This window comes from Aspergillus brunneoviolaceus (genome assembly GCF_003184695.1).
Source record: "Aspergillus brunneoviolaceus CBS 621.78 unplaced genomic scaffold BO95scaffold_10, whole genome shotgun sequence".
NCBI lineage: Eukaryota > Fungi > Ascomycota > Eurotiomycetes > Eurotiales > Aspergillaceae > Aspergillus > Aspergillus brunneoviolaceus.
The window spans coordinates 127101-140467 of NW_020290740.1; the positions used below are offsets into that span (position 1 = coordinate 127101).

At 54.0% G+C, this 13367-nt stretch overlaps 6 protein-coding genes across 6 annotated transcripts; 2 read left to right on the top strand and 4 right to left on the bottom strand.

Moving 5' to 3' along the window:
* Positions 1–151: 151 nt before the first annotated feature.
* On the bottom strand, positions 152–1771 carry BO95DRAFT_439496 (H(+)-transporting V0 sector ATPase subunit d). Its single transcript, XM_025585745.1, has 4 exons — positions 1722–1771; positions 1568–1656; positions 606–1492; positions 152–546 (listed from the first exon to the last, which is right to left on the bottom strand). Exons 1-4 carry the CDS (start codon positions 1751–1753, stop codon positions 463–465), a joined length of 1092 nt encoding a protein of 363 aa, XP_025445744.1. The 5' UTR covers positions 1754–1771; the 3' UTR covers positions 152–462.
* A 282-nt stretch (positions 1772–2053) lies between these two features.
* On the top strand, positions 2054–4455 carry nop58 (RNA-processing protein NOP58). Its single transcript, XM_025585746.1, has 3 exons — positions 2054–2333; positions 2451–2611; positions 2682–4455. Exons 1-3 carry the CDS (start codon positions 2209–2211, stop codon positions 4160–4162), a joined length of 1767 nt encoding a protein of 588 aa, XP_025445745.1. The 5' UTR covers positions 2054–2208; the 3' UTR covers positions 4163–4455.
* A 248-nt stretch (positions 4456–4703) lies between these two features.
* Positions 4704–5196, bottom strand: BO95DRAFT_11590 (uncharacterized protein). Its single transcript, XM_025580412.1, has one exon. The coding sequence runs from the start codon at positions 5000–5002 to the stop codon at positions 4748–4750; it is 255 nt and encodes an 84-aa protein (XP_025445746.1). The 5' UTR covers positions 5003–5196; the 3' UTR covers positions 4704–4747.
* Positions 5197–5390: 194 nt separating this feature from the next.
* Positions 5391–7096, bottom strand: BO95DRAFT_460260 (cellobiose dehydrogenase; the record flags this gene model as incomplete). The annotated part of the gene is made up of 2 exons (XM_025588719.1): positions 5391–5498; positions 5555–7096. 2 exons carry the CDS (start codon positions 7094–7096, stop codon positions 5391–5393), a joined length of 1650 nt encoding a protein of 549 aa, XP_025445747.1.
* A 1493-nt stretch (positions 7097–8589) lies between these two features.
* BO95DRAFT_439499 (uncharacterized protein) lies at positions 8590–9718 on the top strand. Its single transcript, XM_025585747.1, has 3 exons — positions 8590–8633; positions 8703–8855; positions 8955–9718. The coding sequence occupies exons 1-3, from the start codon at positions 8628–8630 to the stop codon at positions 9603–9605; spliced, it is 810 nt and encodes a 269-aa protein (XP_025445748.1). The 5' UTR covers positions 8590–8627; the 3' UTR covers positions 9606–9718.
* Positions 9719–9779: 61 nt separating this feature from the next.
* BO95DRAFT_406477 (glycosyltransferase domain-containing protein) lies at positions 9780–12472 on the bottom strand. The gene is made up of 2 exons (XM_025584033.1): positions 11849–12472; positions 9780–11788 (listed from the first exon to the last, which is right to left on the bottom strand). Exons 1-2 carry the CDS (start codon positions 12032–12034, stop codon positions 10151–10153), a joined length of 1824 nt encoding a protein of 607 aa, XP_025445749.1. The 5' UTR covers positions 12035–12472; the 3' UTR covers positions 9780–10150.
* Positions 12473–13367: the final 895 nt, after the last annotated feature.

The following is a 13367-nucleotide window of genomic DNA, read 5'->3' on the forward strand; positions in this document are numbered from 1 at the left end:
GCATGGTATCGGTGTATATCTGTTTGCGTATAAATACCTACCGCGCAGACATGCCACACGCTACATGATATCCTCAGAAAGTGTTGATCGTGCCACAAAGAAGTACGTGCCGCCCTTTAGAGCCAAGCCAAGATGCGCAGCGATGCAGCTCCACGAGACGAGAGAGATTCGACGATTGGAAGATACTCTATAGGACCGAGTCCGCCCGTTTGACTAGAGATAGCAGCGGAGAGAAAGCAAAGACAGAAGAGGCGACGCCTCACTTCGAGCATAAGATACAAGGGATCAAAAGTTACTAACACACGAACCAATTGCGAAAGGAGCATGGAGTATATTTTGGGCGCGGGAGAGATGGACAAAAGGGAGAGAGAGATGAAAGGGATAGGGACCCAGAGGATAGATCGATATAGGGAGGCTTTAAACAAGACGGCTAAAAAAAAGTAAAAGGAAGAAACATGGTATCTAGAAAACAGAGATAAAGTTCCCGATCCTCTCTTTCTGATTTTGCGCAATACACTCGGCGATCCAGGTGACGTTTCGGATTTCCTGATTCGGGATGATTAGCTGAATAAGTCCACGTAAGAATGGTGGGGTCGTTGTCTTACCTGCTCCTTCAATCTCATCCACCCATATACCACCGCAGGCGTGAACTGCCGCGTGAACACCACCTTGCACATCTCCATCTCCTTCTGGTAGAACAGATCCTCCAAGCTCTTCCCGTCCGAGGCGCCGCCCATGCCACCCAGGCCGCCGCCGCCCTGCGTCAGGCCAACCGTATCGAAGAACGCCTTGTAATCGGCGGAGATGCTCACGGCGAGGGCGACGGACTCGATGTCATCCGCCCGCGAGAGCATCAGCGACCCCTCCGGCCAGAGCTTGCCGAACTCCGGGTACAGCTTCCTCCGCTCCTGCTTCGACAGCTCCGTGCCGAACGAGTTGAGTGTGATATTGATCGCCCGCCGATCGGCCTCGAACTGCAGGATCTCCGACATGACCTCCTGGGTCGGAGTGCCCTTGAAGTCCGGGTGTGTGGTGACGAACTGGTGGAAGTCCTCCAGGTAGTTCTTGTAGAGGGTGTTGCGCACGATCTCGATGTTGAGCTCGTCCAGATCCTGGTGGCTCAGACTCCCCTTGAAGTACCCGGCCAGGGGCGTTTCGATCAAGACGGAGTTGTACAGCTCTTCGATGTTGGTGGCGACACAGAGGACGGGCAGGGTCTCGAACCAGCCTAGCGGATGGCACCGTTCCAGGAGCTCGCGGGTGTCTCGTTCGTGCAGGGTACCGGTAATGAGCAGGGCGATGTTGTCGATCATGTAGCCGTAGGTCAGGTACCGCAGGAACTTTTCCGTCGACCCCGTGGCCTGCGCGAGGAGATAGCGGAATTCAGCAACCAGCTTGTCGGTCATCTTGCCTGCCAGGGCGGAGGTCGATGGGTTCGGGGGGAGAGCGGCGAGGAAGTCGCCATATGCGGGGGCGAGCTGGAGCTTGACATCTGCGGGCAAGAAAGAAGACGCTGTGTGAGATTTTTGATTGTGCTCGTGAGGGAGTCAGTTTGAGAGCAACGGACCATCGATCGATTCGCACTGAGTCAAGTTCGAGTAGTGTTGGCTAGTCAGAAGGCTGTTCCGATACCCTCGGGCAATGCCCTCAATGTAGCTGATCAGGACAGTTAGCCAGGGGAGATCCGGGGGGGTTTTGGAGAAACATTTCGAGTGACATACCCGCTCTTAACGTTGAAGAAAAGACCCTCCATTATGGTCGGAAGTGCACGAGTCCTCAAGCTGCCTCTATATCGTCAAATGGGGAAGAGTCGAAGCAGATTGGAGCACTTGCTGGTATGGATTGTCGCTATCTCAGTCGACGTAAACCACAATCCCGTGACCACGCCCGGATGGGTCTCCCGTGTCGCCTAAGGTTACATAAGCTGGCTAGACAGTGTGTCGAGTGCACCTCGCACCGCCACCTGCGGGCACCAGCCACAGTCCGCACGGCGTTTTCGCTTTTTTCACTTTTTGGTGTCGAAAAATTTCCCAGCGATTGCAATCCTCGTCCAGCACGCGGTTTCGTCCCCCGTCGCCAACTTACGCCAACCCCTCCCTCTTAATTCCGACCCCCCCTCGCCCCTCGCCCCTCGCACTTCTAGCTGGTGCTTTTTTTTGCCCGTTTTGTTTGTTTCGTTATCACAGCTAGACGTCGAGAGCCTACATCATGACGCTCTTCATCCTCACGGAGACCAGTGCGGGCTATGCCCTGCTCAAGGCCAAGGACAAGAAGCTCCTGAAGAGAGACGACCTCACCACTGAGGCTGCTACCGCAGAGGGTGTTTCTAACCTGTAAGTCGTTCTTGCCTTGGGATTTGATGAAACTGCTGCAATTACATTTGGAGTGATCTCATGCAAAAAAATTTTCCCCTCCGTGCGCCGACCGTACGTCTAACTTGCGCAACCTAGTTTGAAATTGAAGAGCTTCCAGAAGTTCGACAGCGCCGCGACTGCCCTGGAGGAAGTTGCTGCTCTCGTGGAAGGAAAGGTTACTCCCCGCCTGGCCAGCCTCTTGGACGAAGTCAAGGATGAGAAGAAGGTCTCTCTGGCTGTTTCCGACCCCAAGCTCGGTATGTGCTCTTCCTTGCCTTTGATGGCGAACTGGGGAACTGTCAATTTTACTGACTCGGAATATCACAGGAAACGCCATTGGCAAGCTTCCTGGCCTTTCCATCGAGTTGGTTGCCGACTCCTCCACCACCGACATCTACCGTGCCATCCGTGAACACCTGCCCACTCTCATCCCCGGCCTTCTTCCCCAGGATATGTCCACTATGGCCCTGGGTCTGTCGCACTCTCTTGCTCGTCACAAGCTCAAGTTCTCCCCCGACAAAATCGACACCATGATTGTGCAGGCTATCGGTCTGTTGGATGATTTGGACAAGGAACTCAACAACTACGCCATGCGTGTTAAGGAATGGTACGGCTGGCACTTCCCCGAGCTGGCCAAGATCCTGAACGACAACATCGCCTACGCCAGACTCGTCCTGAAGATGGGCATGCGCACTAACTGGGAGACTGCCGATCTCGCCGAGATCCTCCCTGAGGAGATTGAGGGTGCCGTCAAGGCCGCCGCTGATCGGTCCATGGGTACCGAGATCAGCCAGGAGGACTTGGAGCACATCCAAGCTCTGGCCGAGCAGGTCGTTGGCTTTGCCGAATACCGTCAGCAGCTGGCTGGCTACCTCACCGCCCGTATGAACGCCATCGCCCCCAACTTGACTGCCCTTGTCGGTGACCTCGTCGGTGCTCGTCTCATTGCCCACGCCGGTAGCTTGACCAACCTGTCCAAGAGCCCTGCTTCTACCCTCCAGATTCTAGGTGCCGAGAAGGCCCTGTTCCGTGCCTTGAAGACCAAGCACGATACTCCCAAGTACGGTCTGATCTACCACGCCTCTTTGATCGGCCAGGCCACTGGCAAGAACAAGGGTAAGATGGCCAGAGTGTTGGCCGCCAAGGCCTCCCTGGGTCTCCGTGTGGATGCCCTGGCCGAGTGGGATGACGATGCCACCGAGGAGGACAAGGCTGCCCTCGGTACCGAGGCCCGCTACAACCTCGAGCGCAAGTTGGCCGCCATGGAGGGCAAGCCCCTCAAGCCCCGCGGTGTGGCTATCGCCCCCAACGGCGCCGCTCAGCCCCAGAAGTTTGACCTCAACGAGGCCCGGAGATATAACCCCGATGCTGACGCTCTGACCGGCGACGAGCCCCCGGCTTCCGCCAAGAAGAGCAAGAAGGACAAGAAGCTCGTTGAGGAGGTCGAGGACGAGGAGATGGCTGATGCCGCTTCCGACGACGAGGGAGACTCCTCCGACGAGGACTCCGAGGAGGAGTCCTCCAAGAAGAAGAAGAAGAGCAAGGACTCCGAGCTCGAGAAGCTGGCCGAGCAGGCCGGCCTGAGCGTCAAGCGGTACAAGCGTAAGCTCGAGCGGGGCGAGATCCAATTCGACGCCGAGGGCAAGCCCAGCTCTGTCAGCAAGAAGGACATCAAGAAGGCCAAGAAGGACGCCAAGAAGGCCGCCAAGGGCGAGGAGAAGAAGCGCAAGCGCTCCGACGACGGCGAGGAAGTCGACACCAGCGACAAGAAAAAGAAGAAGAAGAGCAAGAGCAAGAGCGACGAGTAAAGGGGACGACCCAAGATTTTTTTTTATAAAAGAGAAAAAAGTTCTTCTTTCCTCACCCCACCTTCTAACGGATGGCTACGCTTCGAGAGATGTTTCCTTGTATGATATCACACACATCTTTTGTGTCTCTTTTCCTATTGTCCTTTTGCTATTTGAGTTGAAGTGTTATATTGTGTGTTTGGGTGGCATTTCCAAAGAACGGATGGAAGCATTTTTCACATCCTATCCCATGGCGCAGAGGTGCTTTTTTTGGTCAAGGCAGTTCGAATTCCAGGAATAATGTTAACTTCAGAAAAAAAATTTTGTGCTGTACGAACGTAGTATGTATGAGTTTAGATCGCCTTGGTTGGTACCTGTCGAGGGACCACAGGCAGTGTCCCTTACATAGAGAGTATTCACGTCGCGATAGAGTAGGATACAGAAAGGGAGGCAGGAAGTCGATGGGCATAGCATCGCGTGCAGCACCATGTTCTTTTCAAAACTATGGAACTTTTTAGAAGATAAACCAGAAAAGCTGCATCTAATCATCACAGCATCCTACACACGAATCCCCAGCGCGAGGAAGAGAATAAAAAAGGGCAATCGTCATTTTGCCCACATACCACCCGTTGGCGCGGATGTTTCAGCCCAGACCGACCACCACAGCACCCACCATAGTACATACTTGTTCGGATGAAGATTGAAGTATCCCCGTGGAGGAACGAGGCGTCGTGTTGTGAGCAAGATATATGTTTCCCCAGTAGCGGACTGCCAGGTAACATGACACAAGAGGTACATCAGAATCTGTGCGGTCTGAGCGAGTGGCGATGAAGTGGCTCTCGTCAAGATAGATGCACTCATCTAACTATACCGAGATGCATGAGCTTGCAGAAAAGTCTAGATCATGTACTTCCAGCATCGCCGACTGCCGATTTAAAGTTACGGGTTAAGGCTTGGGCGGAGTGGTTGTGCAGCCACCACGAGCGGGACTCGGGAAGGGGACTTGGCTGGGTGCTGCTCTGGACCATATACACATTGGACGATCGGGTTTCAGGAGAATGTGCTGTCCCTTGTAGGTACAGTACAGTTACGATGCTTCGGGAGTCGAGAAATCCATAACTATGTAGCAAAGCTAATGTCTCATTACTCGTATCGACTCCGTTGATAATCTATACAATAAGCATTCGAGTGTCTATCGCCTCTCAAGAATAGGCGTTTTTCTCGACTCCATCTCCCTTGAACACCAGACTCAATGGTGAGCCAGGATCTTGGCCACAGCAGCCTCGGCCACGACCATAATGGTAGCCTGGATGTTGCCGGTGGGAAGGTCGGGGTGAATACTGCCGTCGACAATGTACTGCACGCGAGAATGATCAGCAAACGTTCTTCATGTTGCAGAGAGAAATCACATACCAAGTTGTCCATTCCATAGACCTTCGTGTTGGTATCAACGACGGAGGTACCGTTCCCGTGGCGGCCATCGTCCGTGCCCATCTTCGCGGTGGTCGTGTAGTGCATACCGGTGGTCGGGTTGGCTAGGATGGAAGAGACGTTGGTGTTGGCCTCCAGTTGGAAGCCGGTGGAGGGGGCAGTCAGGTCGGCGACCAGACCCTGGATGAACAGCTTGGCCGCAGCGCGATCGCCCGCGGTGTCCATCCAAGGGGTCTGCTCATAGACGGTGTTACCGTCAGTATCCAGTCCAAGGATACCGGAAGAAGTGAGACCGTGGGTCATGTAGGTCGTCAGGGTGACTTCGTTCTCGCCAGTGGGCGCGCATGATCCTTGGTAGTACCGGGTCTGACCGTCGACCACATTGGAGGAGAAGAAGATCAGCCGGTGCTTTCCTTGGGTCAGCACACCGTCGCCCTTGGCATAGAGACTAATGTCGGCGGTATCAGTGCCGTTGTAGATCCCGGTCCAGTCAAGCGGGCCGTACGTGCCTTTGGTCTTGACGACGATGGTGAAGATGGGATGGTCCTTGAGACCTACACCGACGGGGAGGTTGATCCATTCGTTCTTGGGTGGGACGATGACACCGCTCTTTTGAGCGGTCTCGATCTGAGACTGAGGTCCGATGCCCGAGTTGAACAAGAGGCGAGGTGTTGAAAGGGCGCCCGCAGACAGGACGACTCTGCCGTTGGCGGCCAGTGTGATGTTTTCCAGACGACCGGAGGCGTTCTCGACCTCGACTCCAGTGGCCTTGCTACCGGAACGGAGTACACGAGTCACCTTGAACCCAAGCTGAAGTTCAAAGTTATTATGCTTCTCAGCAAGGGGAAGGTAGGTGCGGACCGGGCCCGCACGCTTCTGGTCCTTAAGGTTCCAGGAAGGGTAGCTGTAGACCTGGTGTTTCTGGTTGGGCTGCGAGATCATGTTGACGGCTTTCCAACCGATGTTGCTGAAGAAGTTGGAAAGCACAGTATAGAGCCCTTGATCGTAGCGCTTGCCATCGGCAGAGGGCAGGATAGTTCCTGGGTTGCGCTCGTAAAGCCTATCGGCAGCAGACTTGACATCGCTCCATTTCCAACCCTGGGGCCACTTGTCGTCGAAGTCATGGTCCGGTGGGTGCACGAAGACCATGTAGTTCACAGTGACACCGCCACCGAGAACACAGGCTGCAGTCCCAGCAGTATCGGTGCAGACATACTCCTCCCACTCAGGTAGAGCACCAATGTCGGCAGACAAGCCTGGCACATCGACTGGGGTCAAGTTCTTGTTCCAAACAAGCGTGTCATTGGCACCCGTAGCCACAGTCGGACCGCGCCCTCGCTCTAGCAGGAGGACTTTCTTGTTGGCCTCGGCCAGACGCTCGGCGGTAATGATGCCGGAAGGCCCTCCACCGACGACGATGTAGTCATATGCATTGGCCTTTTCAACAGTGTGTGCATGCGGCGAGCCAGCGACTCCGAGAGCGGAGCCAATGGCAACCAGTCCTCCAACAATAGCAGAGCGCATATCGACTAACTCAAAGGCGTTGTCAAGGATGAAGTCCAGTCAGAGGGAGATCAGGCAGCATAAGACGTCAATTTATAGTTCCCCAGAGCGGGCTATTGTCGCATTGGTTTTCAGGTGTACACTGCCGGGAGGCTCGCCATCATTACCCGAGCGTGGCCCGTCATCTCGATCCGCATCACTGCGGTGAATCAGTTCTGGGAACCTTCATCTCAAGGAAAACTTGAATCCCGGTTCCGTAGTCAAGCAAGCTTCAAGAGTCGAAACCCGTCCATTTCCGACGTTCGGGCAGTTTGAACACGGTCCGGAGGTCCACTTGTGCAATATATATGGAAAGACCCTCATCCACGAGGGAATTTTTTTATCTGGATTAGGCAAGTTATGTCGCAGATCAGTCGAGGTCCCTCGTCGAACGAGCCCCTCGCGAGGAAATGGGCGCAGTGGGCTTGAGCATTTGCCGTGGGGTGCAGGAAATTATCTAGAGTTCCATCTAATCATGGGCGTTGAAGGTTAAAAGCGGGTCCTAGAAGATGGACGGCCGACTAGAAACCACCGGTTGGATTGCAAAGATCTGACAAATTCAGGTTCAGGGGACAAGAGTGGACTCGCGAATATCCTCATCTGCTGCACAACGGCTCGTCTTCTATCACTAAGCAGTGCAAACTCCGAGAAGAAGCGAATTCTTGCTAATGAATCCCGCATATTCAGACCCTTGTGCTGTTCAGGAACGGAAGACATGGAGTCTGCTTCACTGCTTTTTTTCAGGAACGCACCCTAAAACGACAACATCCAAGTCGATCTCGATAGAGCATGATGTCTTGCCAGGTCTGGCGTGTGAGTAGATGATCGGACCGATTGGTGTACGGGCCAATTTCGGCCACGGGTCTCAGTCTGCGAGGGCTGTCTGCAGGAACGGAATCATGGACCCGCATCGGCCCCATTTACCTGAAGCTCAGGGTGTTTGCGAGGTGCTCGCTTGGTTTAGGCAAGGTCTGCTGCAGGACGGAGCATAACAAAGACTATCACTGCATAGCAAACCGTAAGGTAGGGAAGTATGTATCAAGGTGAATCACGCTGGGCTGTTAGTGCCACACTAGAAACTGCTAAGCTTCCATCATAGCTGCATAAGATCAACTGCCGAAGGGGGCAGACAGGCATGTTGCGCACGTGTTGCCAGGTTTCTAGTCAATATCTGCAGGATGGAATAAGCTTAGAATCACAGGTGGATACACAATAGAAGAAAAATGATACAAATGAGATTCTGCTCAAGAGATTGTCTGAAGTGCAAGTCGTAGCAGCACTAGATCCTCCGCAGGTCAGGCGACTGACCCTGGAGCATTGGAAACAGTCCAGACAACCCGACTCACCGACCGCTCTCAGCCTCAGGCAAGTACAGTCATCACCGCCCTCATCAACCGGCAGAATCGCTCCTCTCCGCCCCGCATCTCCAGCACTTTTTTTCCGCAACATTCGAACCCCCTCAAACCAAATCTAGAATCAATTCCCAACCAGCCAATTCCCAAATCAACAAAACATGAGGGTGAGCCCAGCCGCCTGCATCGCCCTCCCTCCCTCCCAACAAAAACACAAAACTAACACACCCACCTAGATCATCGACCCCCAATCCGCCGTCCTCTCCAACATCGAGGTCCTAGCCTACCTAACAGCCAACCCGCCGCGACGACCTCCCAACCCGCCGCCCAACTCCCGCCACTGGGTTCCCAGCCCGGATCTCCGCGACCACAATACCGTCGTCAAGGAGGTAGGCCTATACACTCCGTCACTCTAGCCCATGACCCCATGACCCCATGAGCCAACGACCCCATCCCCAAAACAGATAACTAAACCCTCTCGAACCCAGATCCACAACTACGTCTCGCGCCTCTCCCCGCACCTCCAATCCTACCCGCAATACACGCACATCCCGCTCGCGGAACTCGAGGCGCAGGCGCAGGCGCACGCCAACCTCCACAATACCAGTAACAGCAACAGCAACAGCAACAAAGATACCGGCTCGGCGGCGCCCCCGACGCTCCTGCCCCCGAAGCTCCTCAACAAGCCGACTCCCGTCGACCGTGCCCTCCGGGACCTCGTTACCCGGCTGAAACCCTATGGGCTTACGAAGGGCGAGGTGCTCATGATTGTTAATCTGGGGATTGGGTTGATGCCGGCTGCTGCGGCTGAGGAGGGGGAGGAGGAGGGGGAGACGGAGGAATATGAGGAAGAAGTGGTGGAAGAAGAGGGTGGTGCGGAAGAGGAGGGAGAGCAGCCGGAGGAGATGGAGGTGGATGGTGGGGCTACCAATGGGGAGCAGGATGCTGCTGGTGCTGGTGGTGAGAATGGGGAAGCGGGCAGTGGAGAGTTGGCGGAGGAGGATTACGGGGCTATGGCTCTGTTGGATACCGTTATCGAGGAGCGGGAGGAACGGTTGAGTGAGGCGGATGTGGCGGGGATTTTGACTATTATTCGGGAGACGTTGGGAGGAGGTGCTGCGGCTGCGGCTGCGAGTTGAGATTGATTGATGCTTTTAGGTACAGACTTGAAGAGGGAAAGTGTTGGTAGTGGATTCTACATATATACCCGTGATGCTTGACATGATAGGCATTTTCTTGAAACAGATTCATATAATCTGACTTTACTGGTTTTTTTTTGCATTAGCTTGAATGGGGGAATGAAATTAAGGCATGCTCTATCTATCTATACAAGATTGGTATCTCTGGTGAGTTATATGCAGTGGCTACTGCTTCCGCGCAGTCCAAGTGAGGACGCTAGCCATTTCAAAGTGGCTGCTCTAAAGGCATGCCACGTTTCACAGCGAAGCAGACAACATAATTCGCTAATTCAAATAAGGAAAGCCCAACACCGTGGGAATATATGCACAGCCATGACTCATGACCGGACTATTGCTGCGCTCCGTGGCGCCAATCGCGTAATATGTGCAACGAGAATCGATCACGCCTGGCGACTACATGAGATCGTCAGCCAGCACGCGTCTCATCCGCCTCTCTGTGGGCTCGGACCTCAGAAAACCAGTCTCTGAGATCCAAGAGGAGCGGTCTACCACGGGGTAGAGGCCAGATCCTCTTTACCCTTGATAACATTCCCGAACTGGTTGTAGACGGGCTCGTCGGCATCCTCTCCATTCTCCTGGCCAAATGGCCCAAGATCATCGTCGAACACATCCCTGGTATAGCTACCGCAAACCTCGCCATAATTGAGCCACTCACCCTTGTCCGTCCACAGGCCTCCCTTGCCGCCACGCATGTCCCACCATTCTTGGCCGCCCATCAAGGCAGACTGAGAGGCGTCAAATCCAGAGCTGGTGCGCATGTACTTGCGGAGAAGTGCCCGGGCCCATGGCTGGTACCACATCTCCGACCACCATTTGTCACGAACAGATTTATCCCCGTCGAGATGTAGCAGAGCTGGGACAGATGCCGAATGGATGTTTGTCATTAATGGAAGATCACGCCACGTGTGGTTGCGATAATTTGGCAGCTTGTCCAGTGTAGCATTCCAAGGGGGGTTTGGCCAGTCATCCTTCGTAAATCGGGGCTGAACAAATGGATTGCCGAGTTTCACGGGATCAAGGTCTTCGGGAAGCATGAGACGTCTCTCTCTGGGCACGCCATGCTTCATCTGCACCGCTGAAGTCGTGCTCACGTTGTGATAGTGGAGCCATTCGACATCCATCTTGGCGTTGAACATGTTGAAGAACAAACGGGATTCATAGTCAACCCCGATGCCATACTCATACCGAGTGCCCGCTGTCAAGCGTGGCGGGATGGCTCCAGTGAGATTTGACGCATCCGAGATGCCGATCCGACGATAGAGCCATTCTTTCAGCCTGCTGACGCTGTTTCTTCGTTCCAGCTCGCGTAAATATTCCTGGCGCCCAAACATCTGGGTCATCGCCAGATAGTCTCCCCGCGAGTTGCGGTGCTGATGGACGTAATGCAATATCTCGGCGTATATGAGCCGTAAGTCACCCACCTGGCCCATGACTGCGCCAGGCTTGAGCCACCGTGGTCGATTCAAGTGTCCTTCCGTGTCGGTCTTCCAACCGTAAGCATCAGGAGGCAAACTCGATTGCGGTACCGTCACGCAACCTGGATCCTGAGAATGACTCGATATACACGTCTTGCTAGCGGCAAACAAGACTCTCTGAGAGTATTTTTGCAGAGTCTGTTTGCCTTCTTTACGAAAGGGCAGGTCCAGGGTTATGGTGCCGTATTTGCGTAGCAATTTCTCGTTGGTCTCCCGTAGCAGGTCCTGAAAACGCTGAACCAACACCTCTGCAGGCAACTGGAAAAACACATCCTGCGAGTCGACAATGAGGACCAGATCATCGTCATTCAACTGTGTGCTGTATGCGAGGTAATTGTATATCCCCGCGATCCTGTCTACCATAGCGGAGTATTCTGTGCTCCCGTCCGAAGTGGACTTTCCGTAGCTGATCAGGGTCGGCGGTGGGTAGTTCAGGATCATCGACGACGTCACGGTGCGACAGAGCGAAGCTGATTTGTGCGACACGGGTATAAGGAGGTGAAAGGACGGCGCCGACCTTCCTAGGCCCAGAGGGGCGGTCTCGTTCTTATTCATGGCATGTCGCCCACTAAGGAGCATTGGCGTATCTTCAGGGCGCTGTCGCGTCGGAGGATAGGATGGGTACTTTACCCAGAAGTTAATCGATGGCTAGCAAGGAATCCTAATCAGCAATCGGGTTCATTCTAGCGCAGGAGGCAATGTACCTACATCGCTGGATGAGCGCGACCATAAGGTGAGCAAGAAAAAACATGCTACGAATAGAAAGAAGATCCTGATGGGACGAGCTCTTAAGCGACGAGGGTGGAGATGTTGCAGCCAGAATGAGGATGCGGACGACCGCATATACTTGTATTGATCGGCCCATTGGCCGTCAAGAATGCCTCGACTTGACATTCTCGCGGTCGCTCAGCGCGAAATAAGAAATGCTTCACCAGGGGGTGGTGTGAAGAACCACCGCTCACTAATGGCAATAGGCAATCGGATTATGTTGCCAATTCGTATCGGTTGGGGCCAGAGCAGGGGAAATCAGCCAGTGTTCAGAATTATATACCGGGCGATGAACATTCCTGCAGGCGGAACGTGCAACCACTGAGCCAGAGCCAGGGTAGAAAGGTAACCGGGGAGGGAGCAATTTTAAGAGGCAAATCAACAGAGGTCGCAAAGAGCCATGATGGAGCCGGGGAAGAAGGTGGAGATGTGGGACGGCAAGCCAATGGTGAGCACGGCACTCAAAGGATGATGGTGACCAGCGCAACAACGGGGAAAAGATCCATACGATAGGAAATGAAAGGAGGAGTCGCAAAGAGTCAGAAGGAGGGGGAATCCGAGGCGGAGGCGGCGGAGGAGAAAGAAGTAGGTGAAAAAGAGGCAGACGAAGAAGAAGAAGTTCTTTAGTCGAAGACCGGTCGAACACAGGTCTAGTCCGAGCGATGTTTAAGTTTAGTTAGTCAATTGAGGAGTGGAAGTGGTGACTTTTACGTTGCCTGCTGGGAGGGAGCCGTCAGGGACTGGAATCACTGGATAAAGTCGCTCGGGTATTGATTGGCGGTCGCTTTTCTTCTCTGCCCCGGTGGGGGGTGGAAGTTCCATTCATTGTTCAATCCACTGCCAACTTTCTTTTTCTACCCATCTTATTCAAGTACCATCTTATTGTTCCAACAACATAAGCTTGAGCTTGTACAAGAGTTGGACAGATTACTGTCGTCACGAACTCTCTAAGATCGTCTTTCCCCTGAACTGATCAATCTGTAATGAATAATCATCTCTGTACAACATCCTGTCTACTCATCCAGATATCTATCCCAACAACCATTCTCTGGGCGGTGCCGCGTCATCAGCCCTGCGCATCCATGCTCTCGCTGCTTCTCTCGGTCCTCCCGCAGTCTTGGCAGCAGTCGCATACTCGTTTCACATTAGGTGTCCCTCTCTGAGTACGTCGCTCTCTGACGTTTCCCAATGCGCCACTCCACAGATATGGTCTGTTCTGGGAATAGACGATGAAGCTCTCAACCGAGCTAGTTGGGGAACCCAACCTATGGTTCACGGACACAGCAGCAGGTGGGCAGCAAATGCGCAATGCTGGGGAACTTAAGCCTTTCTCTGCACGGGACGCTAAGAGCTACCAAGCCTTCGAATGGCGCAAGCCTGAAGAGGGACCACCCGCCGTCCTATCACACAGTCTCCCGTGCAAGCAGCAGCATTCTTACCCCTCCCCTTCCCAACATGG